This window comes from Periplaneta americana, chromosome 11, assembly GCF_040183065.1.
Source record: "Periplaneta americana isolate PAMFEO1 chromosome 11, P.americana_PAMFEO1_priV1, whole genome shotgun sequence".
In the NCBI taxonomy this organism is placed as follows: domain Eukaryota; kingdom Metazoa; phylum Arthropoda; class Insecta; order Blattodea; family Blattidae; genus Periplaneta; species Periplaneta americana.
The window spans coordinates 11,743,721-11,755,468 of NC_091127.1; the positions used below are offsets into that span (position 1 = coordinate 11,743,721).

At 35.8% G+C, this 11,748-nt stretch overlaps 1 protein-coding gene across 1 annotated transcript; it reads left to right on the forward strand.

Moving 5' to 3' along the window:
• The first annotated feature begins 1,263 nt into the window (after window positions 1-1,263).
• Bin1 (histone deacetylase complex subunit SAP18) lies at window positions 1,264-8,731 on the forward strand. Its single transcript, XM_069838995.1, has 4 exons — window positions 1,264-1,475; window positions 5,196-5,302; window positions 7,262-7,456; window positions 8,509-8,731. The coding sequence occupies exons 1-4, from the start codon at window positions 1,401-1,403 to the stop codon at window positions 8,594-8,596; spliced, it is 465 nt and encodes a 154-aa protein (XP_069695096.1). The 5' UTR covers window positions 1,264-1,400; the 3' UTR covers window positions 8,597-8,731.
• The last annotated feature ends 3,017 nt before the right edge of the window (window positions 8,732-11,748 follow it).

Consider the following 11,748-nt stretch of genomic DNA (forward strand, 5'->3'; position numbering starts at 1 on the left):
GTGGATTTGGTTGTACACCTTTGTGTTTAATAAAGAATATTAATAATCGCCATGGAGGAAGAAGAATGAAGTGTGTAAGAGTTGCTAATGATTGGGCATTGTTAGCAGAAGGGGGACAATGTTAAGGATATGCTACTGGAGCTAAATGACAGCTGTGAGCAGTATGGAATGAAGATAAATGCAAACAAGATGATGACCATGCTTATTGGAAGAAGAATAAAGAAGGCAAACATGCGAATTCCAAATGAGGCAGTAGACAGCTTCAAGTACTTGGAATGTACTATAAGCGGTAACATGAGCTGCTGCCATGAAGTCAAAAGGAGGATAGCAATGGCTAAGGAAGCTTTTAATAGAAAAAGGAGCAGCATCTGGAAAAAGAAATATGGACATTATGACGAGATGAAGAGAAGCGAATAGAAGCATTTTTAAATGTGAATATGAAGGACAATGAGCATGTGAAATGGACAGAACAAGAAATTAAACTGTGTTGGAAAGAGTGGGCTAATAAAAAATGACTCTAAAACTGATCATGAAGAGACAAAGGAATTGACTGGGTCACTGGCTGAGAAGAAACTGTCTACTGAAGGATGCACTGGAAGGAATGGTAAACGGATGAAAAATTAGGGACAGAAGAAATCAGATGATAGACAACATTAAGATATATGGATCATATGCAGAGGCCATGAGGAAGGCAGAAAATTTGAAAGATTGGAGAATGCTGGGTTTGCAGTGAAAGGCCTGTTTTTCTTTCTTTTTTTTCCCCCAGAAATGTAAATTTATTTAAGTACCAGGTCGTAAACTGGGCTCCTGCCTAGAAAGACTTCCCACTGGACAGAAACTATGAATAAATAATCTCCACTAGAGAGCAGTAGTAACACTTTTCTTCGAACCGTAATTGGAAGGCCAGTAGATGGCACTAGTATGTTTATTACGAGGAGCTCTGACAGTTATACGTGCTGTCAACATTACAATTCGTTACTTTTTTTTTTTTTTAAGCGATTCTGAAAGATGAGTAGAGTGAAAATAGATGAGTATTTTTAAATTTGCAGATATACATAATTATTTTACATAAAAATATGAATCATTAGTATATTAGAATTAATTGGATATCTATCATCGTTTAGGTTAGACATTCAGTTGGCACAAACGCTCTTTCCGAGTTTGGCAACACTGCGTTGAAACGTGATTGGAACCACATGCAGTCACGAAGCTTGAGGTGATGAGAGTGCTAGGAACAATAGGCTGTGTTGATACTATTTTTATTGTTTGTGATGAAGCGAAAGTAGCGAAACTTGTGGTTAGCAACTGTGTATGGATGCATATTCCCTACGTATTGAGCTTCGTGACTATATATTAGATTGTTATTGGAACCTATTTGAACAACAACAAAGTTTACTAAAATGGCGTCAGCACCGATAGAATCGATGATAGTGGAAGATAAATCAGAACCAGAAAAACCCGTTGATCGTGAGAAGGTGAATATTAATTAACTTTATCCTTATATAAATATAAGATAAGACGATAAGAGGTAATGAAAAATTTGCTAAAGCATGTAGATTACAATAAAAATAAGCGCGCATTTCTATGTTTGTTTAATGGGTTTTTATAACAATCCCTGAAAACAAAAAGAGTATGATTAAATCTATTTCAGCGATATAGGCATTAGTGTGTTCATACGAAATCTAGCACATTCTGAAAGTACATTCCTTACATCATTTTGAGGTTAGGAGATTACAATAGGGGTTAACCTAGAATGTTTGAAATGGCTAGTTCATGTTTATTATGTCCACAAAGTGAGTGGGTATGCTAACCCTCTTTAACGCCTTAGACTTTTTCCGTGGAATAGCCTATTACCGTTATTTATTGTGCCTTCTACAGCTTAGGGCAGGAAAACTCCGATCGAAGAAATTCTATTTTCTAATCTGAATACTTCAGACAAGGGTACATACGCAATAGCTGTTGCTAGTGCCACTACTGCTACCGGTTCCCCTCTCACGCCCAGGACCGGCCACCCTCTCGAGAACATTATTAAATAAATAAAATAAAGACTAGTAATGTGCATTCTACACATCCATGCTTCGTAATATAAAGACACATGTAAAATTAAGGCACAACCAAAAATGTGCCTCTGCAATAAAATAACGACACAGCTAGGGATCTTATTGGACACCTACAAAAATAATACTTCGTAAAATAAAATAAATACGCAACTAAATTGGCATGCTCTTAGAATGGTACCTTATATCAACAAATGCACGTGGTCGTTTCTGATATATTATTGGTCGTTCATTCCCGCGTAACATTTCTGGGCGTGGTAACACAGCACAGTACAAGCAAGTTAGTGTTGAAAATGGACGTGCACTTAAAAATAGTACCGATTATGGTAGAAGTAAAAAAATTGTAAATTATAAATACAAATATGAAGTTATAAATTATTCATTAATCATTATTATGATTGAGCTCTCCTATGGCATACTCTTGGCAAAGACTCTTGGTAAATTGTATCTACACGACAGGCTTGATGTGGTGAATGACGAAGTTTAGTAAAATAAATGTACCACTATTAAATTATTGGATGATTTCCTAGTACCCGGTATTCATTACATAGGTCGTTTTTGTGTTTACACAGTGGTTCCTTTCTGAAAAGAAAAACGATAAAAATATTTTCTCTTGTTGGAAATGAACTACAACCTAACCTAAACTAACCTAACCTAACCTAAGAACACATTATTATAGATGACGATAAAAATATTTTCTTTTGTCGGAAATGAACTACAACCTAAACTAACCTAACCTAACCTAAGAACATATTATTGTAGATAACGATAAAAATATTTTCTTTTGTCGGAAATGAACTACAACCTGACCTAACCTAACCTAACCTAAGAACATATTCAAAAATATATTACAAACTGACTACAATCACATCTAGTAACAAACTATTAAAATTCTTTTCAGAAAGGAGCCACTGTGTAAACATAAAAACGACCTATGTAACGAGTACTGGGTAGGCTACTAGGAAACTACCAATTATTGTCAGCATATTAGTCTACTTTATTAATAGCAATAATGTATATTATATTTTGGATATGATGATGGCAAATTAAGGTAGTTAGACAAAATCATAATCATAGAACTTACGTGAATAACTTTGTTGCTATCAGACAACACTCCAGGTCCTTCCAAATCAGATACTAACATACAGCACAATTCGTATTGTAGATTGTTTATTTATTTATTTTATTGCTAGTAAGTTTGAAATGAATACAAGTTAATAAATACAATGATAGATAAACTAGCCCACTCCTGAATGAGTATTGTATTGTATTGATAACCTAATTATTAACTCTCACATAATTCACAACACCGAACACAATTCACTCCTTTCCAATAATAATAATAATATCACAGTTCACAAATTCATAACACAACAGTTCAATTTACTATTCGTAGCACTTAATAAAAGTGACCGATCAATTGAAACTAAATTGCCAATCTGATACGCCAAACTTCAAATTTTATTAAGGCTTGATCTGTAACTGTAAGATTACGAAATGCTGAGGTCAGGCAGGTCTCACACATCCTGTATGCTATATGGCAATTAGTCACGATGATATTGAAATTGCAATCATTCTCTATCAGCAAGGTGTTTTAGTACATATAAAACATTATGTTAGGCCTACTGCATAGTGTCAATAGTGTATACTATAATCTGACCGTAATATACAACTTTTCCGTGTCTTGTATTAATGCGCTCTGCTTTTTTTTGCAGTGAAAATTATTATTGTATAGTCTATATTGTTGCAGTAATATGAATTTGTAACTAAGTTTTCGTTTAATACTTGTAAACAGCAATATTGCAAATTTTTTAAAACAAGAAACCATCTATAAAGAGGGACTATAATTGCGCACTGGTGTACTTTTGTGTACAACCAATTGAGAGATCCTTGCCCACGTGCATTTGTTGATACGAAATACCATTCCATAGCGTGTCAAGTATAGTATTTTAGACCTCCACACCCTACACCCGCTATTCCATACATTTCCCGTAGAGTGTCTAATGGAGGGGATATTAGGCAGGACTTACCCAGCAATAGTCATTGCCATGGGTGGGCAACTCGTGCTCTCAAACTGTGAACAAACTCAGTCAGGTAGAACGAACTCTGTGTTAGCTGCAGTGTACGAGGGCCTTGCAACACGAGTGGTTGTTGGTTCGCTTGCATCTACAGTGATTGGCGGCTTGTAACTGCAGCGGCTGCCTCGATGTGTGCTTTTTTTGTGCCAAGGTTTTTAGCGCCTTGGGAGTACGAGTTGCCCACCCATGGTCATTGCGGTCTTCCATCAAAAGACCGAAGTATTAAACTGCTTTATGGGACAAAATACGACTAAATTAGGATAAAATGTCGTGTTTTTGCAAGTTACAGTACGTTAATGGTATAATGTTATTAATTATTATTGTATGCTATTTCAGAAATGAGTATAAAAGAAGAAGTAAACCATAAAATATGGAATAAATAAATGGATTATTCATAGACATTTCGCTAGCCCGCACTACGGTCGTGCTAAACTAGCCCCGGCTATCGACTGGTTACTTGTATGGGATTCAAATCATATTGCTAACACTGGTTTATGAATACGAAAAACGTTAGTTCGTTGATCATCCACTGGAAGCCCGCGCAGAGAATGTCTATGAATACGGACGAACCATTACTAGTACTATCTCAAAAGCTTTTAATTTCCAAGTCTAGCATCTTCGTTATAAGTCTGTGGCAGCTGTTTTATTGAGTGATACAATACCTTAAAAAAGATACGAGGAACACATTATTCTGAGAGATTAAATCCATTTTCCCACAGAAACACTCATATCTAAATGCTGATGGAAATGAAGTGCACTGAAGTTGAAGATGGATAACTTTCTCAAATATAGAAGACAGCGACATGTTTTTGTGTCTTAAATTGTACATTACATAGAAGACAATTCTTTTTTTAAATTTTCAAACATTTATTATAGAAGGGCCAGTTCAGTATATTGTATAAAAATGTTAATAGGTAGGGCTACTTAATTTAGTTAATGTTTTTCTTACAGCACTGAATAGAAGATCTATTTATCATTAATTTTTCCAGCTTTGTAATAGGTATAGTGAGAATAATTGTAACAACTTAATGTAGCTAATAACAGTTTTTTTCTTTTGCAGACCTGCCCACTGTTACTACGCGTGTTTTGTAATACAGGGCGACATCATAATATAATGGATTACAGTAGAGGCAATGTTCCAGCCAATGAATTACAGATATATACTTGGTAAGATCATGATAATTTTTAAATAATAGCTCTGTAAATCACAATTTTATTAATTCTTGCTCAACCATTAAAGATTTTGTCAATCTTCGCCAAATCAGTAATTAATTATGACTGCTTTGGCTTCGTATTTTTGGTCCAGGGAAAATAACTTCTTTTACGAAAATACTCGTAGTAGTCATAACTATCCAAATCCAAATGAATTTATATTCTCTCTTGTTAGACTACAGTGGACTATAGTGGACTTTATGTTGTCAGCAAACAACTGGATATAGTCCGCATCACCGTTTTTGGCGTGTGAAGTAAGTAATGGGAACGTTAAGTACAATTGTTTTACCTTTGCCGCAGTCAGTCTGACAACTGTGTTTGGCAAATGGCTGAACTGACGTGCATAGAAAGTGGTACCATTCTGAGCTGTACTAGCAACATGCTTACAGACTGGGCATTATACTCTAGGATACACGCCAAAAACGCTGGCACCAGCTGTACATTAAGAAGATTGATCGTTTTGATATTCTCTCTTGATAAAATAGCACAGACCATGACCTCTAGCATTAGGGTTGTTGTGACTTAAAAATATCTGGGCATAATTTTGCTGAACCATATGCAGTGCATTCCTGGCCTCATCTCGTTATCACCAATTTCATTGATGCTAAGTAACCTAAAAGTGTCGTTAAATAACCAACAAAAAAGTAGGCCTAGTAGCTTTTGACATGTTATCTGTCTCTTTATCTTTCTGTGATAGAGTGATGATTTACTGAATACCAATTTTTCTGTATTCAGATTTACCACAAAATATAACTACTTGAAGTGGTGTTTTGTATTGTGTAGGTTTACTAACAAATTTTCTTTCTTTCCATAATTCCATTATCTGAAACTGTATTCACGCGAAATTTTCATTTTCCTCCTCTTGATTCTATTCCTCCTTGTCTTTTGTGTTCTTTTTCTTCTTGAAGCCAGCTAATAGCTGATTTCAAAATATCTTTTCTTTGTGCTTCTTTATTCAGAGAGAAGGATCTGATCCTACCTAGCTCATTTGAGTTGATAGAAAACATAAAACAACATTGCCCACCAATATCCGCTCTCTGTCAGTACAGGTGCGTGGGTAAGATTTTTAGATACAGTTTAGTTAGTAGAAGTTAGCCGAGACCATTCTACAGCAAATGGTTTACTAGAACAGGTATCATTTAGGAAAAATGACTTAATAGGGGAATTAAACAAGACAAAGAAAAAAACGGGAAAGATAGATGATCTTTTTATGAAGATTAAAAAGTAATTTCATTGTATGTGTTAATTGTGATTAAGGGTATAACAATATTGGTGAAAGTGTGACAAATTGTAATTGGCTAAAAAGTGGACTTAAATAATTATATTGCTAGGGGATGGGGACAAATGAAATAATCGAAAGAGTGGTAGAATGGTGCGAACACTAGAGAAGGACGTGATCTGGTCGAGAGAATCCAAAGTGTGGAAATGTGCGCGAAATTCTTATTATAAATATGTGAATGAACTGTAATAAAGATTAGGGTGGTAGTATTATACAATCGACCTGCAAAACGAATAGCAGTTAAGACTAATATGTGTCAATAGGATGTCCCAGATCTGATTGAAAAAGTGAGAAAATTCGTCCATTATTACACGGTTACAAATGAAGGGACAAAGCTGTAATTGTAATACCAATAGTAACGAAGTTCTAGTTCTAATAGTTAAGCTATAGTTAGAGTGCCTAAAGGATTAATACGTAGGACGTCACTGTCAGTATATGCTTTGACAACGATATGTAAATGTAAGTATAGTTATGGTGAGTACCTGTATACAGCGATGTGAAAGTGCAGCATTACTTGTATGATTTTTTTGATGACATTAAATATATATCATATATAGTAGAAGTTAGATTGTCATGAAGAAGTGTCTGCAATACATGCATGTCTATTGCACTGTTACTTGCCTTCTTTGTTGCAGGATGGATGCCACACTTCGTGAAATTACAAGCCTAGTTAAGGAAGTGAACCCAGAAGCCAGGAGGAAGGGGACATACTTCGATTTCTCCTTAGTTTTCCCTGATATGAGAACTCCAGGCTACAGAATGAGAGAAATTGGGACAACATGCTCTGGGCAGAGAGGTTCTGATGATAGTAAAACTCTGGCACAGGCTCGGTGAGTGATACATATTGTGTCAGTGTTATGTAAAGGCTGGTTCACAATAAACCGGAAACGAGAATCGGAACGGAAACGAAAACGGTAAAATTGTTAATATGTGTACATTTAAATGTGAGCATTCACAATTAACGAAAAGCTTGCCGGAGCCCGGGATCGGGAACGGAGAGTTGGCCAAGTTTCAACTTTGGCGTTCACGCTTCCGATCACAGCCCACTAGATTCATTCTATTGCCATCTAAAAGCTATTTTGTCGTCCTGTATATTTTGTAGCAAGAAGACCGTGACATAACCTATGCATTATTTTGTTCTGTGCTGTGCATCATGGAGCAAGTTTTATTTGATGAGATTCTAATATTGAGTGTTGAGGAAAATCCTCACGTTTACGATAAGCGGCGCACCTCGTATAAAGATGAGAAAATGAAGGAGAATATGTGGCTCTCAATAGCTGCATCTTTGAACACCGATCGTAAGTGAATCATATTTTATTACTGTATTGGTTGTATTACACACTACATATTCATGCTTCAATTCAATAACTACTGTTGTGTTCATTTTTGTTCTATTACAAATGTTTCTTCTCTAATTATTTTACGTTATGGTAGACTTAAAATAGGTTGTAATAATAAAGATGCATGGGCATATTTATAGTACCGTACCTAATGAAATGTTTCAGTTGAAATTTCGAAGTTGGTTAACCTGTGTTTATGTTGGCTGCCTTGTACTCATGAGAGAACGCCATTGGTCAATTATACACAAATAACATCAGAATGCGTAATATCGACTTTACATATCGTTATTGACATGCATATCGATATGCATAGTCACCTATGTTCTTGGTTTATTGTGAATCAAAAATTTTCATATTCACGTCCTCTGCTTCTTGTTTTCATTCTGGTTCTCGTTCCCGGTTTATTGTGAACCAGCCTTATCATTTCACACACAGGACATTTATGATTTTAAATACTGGTCAATTCAAATTTGTTGTGTTAGGTAAGAAATTTTAAAGATCAATGCATTTTAGATTAAGTGCATACTTTACTTTATTTTCAGGTTCTGTATAGGTGACTATATGGATATTTCTATCACTCCTCCAAATCGCATGGTGCCTATGATGAGAAGAGGTGGAAGACCATATTGAATCTGTGGTAATAATTCATTTGACATTCTAATCAGTAGTGGAGTGGTTGGTAGCACTAGACACTTAAGCTTGAACTGATATTTATTGTATGAAAATCATCTTAAATTTACATTAAAGTATACAAAACAAATCTTAGGAACCGTTACCTTAATTTACATTGTTTGAAATTCAAATACAAAACTGGAAATTGACGAAAATAGAAAACCTTGTAACTTGAATATTTTTAAAAAGTTTTCAAAAGTGGTGGGTAGCACCGGACATGTGATTAACTTTTTACTTTATCTAGTAAACACTGAAATTCAGTCACATTTGGCTTTGCAGTGATCGTGGTAGTAGAAAGTTTGACTGACCTTCATCAAAATTAGCACACACTTCATGTGCCCAACTACTACAGTCTTGGCATTGAATCAAGTCTTCATTAACCCAATCGCATCATTTGACGATCTGTGGTTGTGTGACTGCCCAGCTCATTCACATCTGATGGTGAGCTGTGGTTGTCACATACAAGGTTCTTTATAATTGCTTATACAGTGAAACCTCTCCTTACGAACACCCCCAAGATACGGACACTCCTCATATACGGACAGATTTTTAAGTTCCAACTGAAATAATATAGAAATAATGATAAATTTAACTCTCGTTTACGGACACTCTCAGACACGGACACGGACAGCTGTTTCACAGTCCTAAAGCTTGCTTTACCTCCTGACTGTGGACAGAACTTGGATTCCAAGACCTAATGGTTACAAAAATGAAAAATGTAGTTTTGAGAACTGTACAGAAATTCTTTAACTTGAAAGAAGACAATAAGGGTCTCGTAGGCTACCACTAGCCCAACCGGCTACCCCTTGTTAGCTGGAAGCGGTGGATAAACAAAGTCATAAAATTTAACCTGTCTGATGGGTCCAAGGTTTCTGCGTTTGTGAAATTGTATTCGACACATGACAGGGTTAATAGGATTATTCTCTTCCCTTCAATCAGTTGTTCTGTTTCGAGAGACATGGCACCTGAACATAAAGGTTAAGTTGAAAACTGTAAATTACAGTACTGCATAACTGTAGATCTAGAATAAAATTGCACGGCACAGTACTGTGTTTTCCTTTTTCGGTCTTATCTACTGTAGTTCAAAGTTGCAAAGAATTTACTGTAGTAGACTGTATTTAAAATTAAACTACAGTAATACATTTCATTTAAAGCGTGAAGGGATACATAATGCATATTATAAATTTACTGTTAGATTAGGGAGCCTCCCTCCCAATAAAGGACACCTCCCAGATGCGGACAGATTGTTATGTCCCTTCGATGTCCGTAAATGAGAGGTTTCACTGTGGTAGAGTTCCTAATGCATGGATGTCATCCATCTATACTTTTTGAATTCTGGAAATATGTGTCGACCTGAATCAGGTTCTGTTTACCCCATAAGACCTGACACTATTGATTTACAATTTTTTTTCTAAAAGTGTTTCTTTTGTTAGTGAGTTGCTTCAGTATGGGTCAGTAGGCTACCACGCTGAGTGTATCGTATATGGCATCTGACCAAGTGGGAGTTTCAAAGTTGGTAGATAGCGTATTGAACTGATGAAAGTGTAGTTTAGATGAAGAAAATGTGAATTTAATTCATGCTAATATTGACAGCGATTGTGATAGTGCTATAAACTTGCATAACAATGGAAATTCCAATGATGAGCATGTGAGTGTAAGTGACGAAGTAGTTCCTGCCAAGCGCACGAAGCTAACAACTCCTACAAAGAATGTGAGTGACAGGGTATGAACAAAAACTCAAAATACCCCTTCAGTACATATAGTGGTGTCTCTGAAGTTTTAATAAAAAAAATTCTTAGTCGACTTGCCTATCTGAACTCAGTGGAATTCATGAACTCATGGTTTTCCACCATTTGTAAAGAGATGATTGACTTTGCTGCTAAACAACTAGTAAATCTCGGAAGGAGAAAACATAAGGATGATGAGAAATGGTTTCCTACTCTCGAGGAAAATATTAAGTCTTACTTTGTGTTAATAATTTTGATGTCGCAGGTAAAAAAATCGCGAATTAAATAATAGAGTAAAGAACAATGCATTGAGATACTGATTTACGGAGAAAGAACGCGTAGGGAACGATTTTTCCTTATTTCAAAATTCCTTCATTTTGTGGGTGGTAAAAATAAAGACATATTGAAAAAATTGAGGCCTGTAATTGGACACTATTCTAAAAAATATTCGGAAACATTCTATCCCAACTTCAGAGTTCAGATAGGGAAGCAACTGCTAGAAACAGTGGTGCTGCCAGATTAGAACAGTCAGGGGCAGCTGTCTGTTGGTTCTACTCCTCTACGACTACAATAAAAAAACTGGGTCCATTTTTCCATGCACATTCCGCCAACAGAAAAGAAGAAGAAGAATGTGACCATAAAGTGTGTTGTGTGTGCTGGTGATGGAAAGAGAAGTGAAACTACTTGGCAATGCAAAAATGTGGTGTGACTCTCCATTTAACAGACTGTTTCGAGATTTACCATACCAAAACATCATACTAAGACAACTTAATCACTAAGTACATACTTTCATCATAGCCTCTGATAAATTCTGCATGAAAATCTTTCATAGTTATTTTTATATTAATTTTTTACAGCACACTGCACATTCATCACTAAACTGGGCATTTAAATATGAGTCCATGGGCTAAAATCTTCATTTGCACGGAATGCAAATGGTAGATTCTTCTTCACATTGCATTCCACAGGCTTGTGCAAAGCTTAAACCTTCATAGACTGTAGAATTTTTATTTACTCCTTTTGTGAAGTTACATTTGCACTTATCACTTGTTATTTTTGTGTTAGGTCCCTAATCTGTCTGTTTAGGCCTAGAGCTGTTCCTTTTCTTCTCTGCCAGACTGTTTTTGTGTAGTTGATATCTCACTTTTCTGTATGCTCTATTTTCTTTTGGACAGTTTTTTGTCTTCAGTAGTTGATAGGGGTGATAGTTTCTTCACTGCAAGTCCAAACTTTCCACTTCCTGCGAGATTCTATTTTTTTAATCGGAGTTGACACAAAACTGGCCTACTAGTTGAAAGCTGAGAGTCTTGAGCCATTCTTTGAGGTTGAAACAGATTGCTGGATGCCACTGGCAGATTTTCAGATGGTACATCAACATCAAGT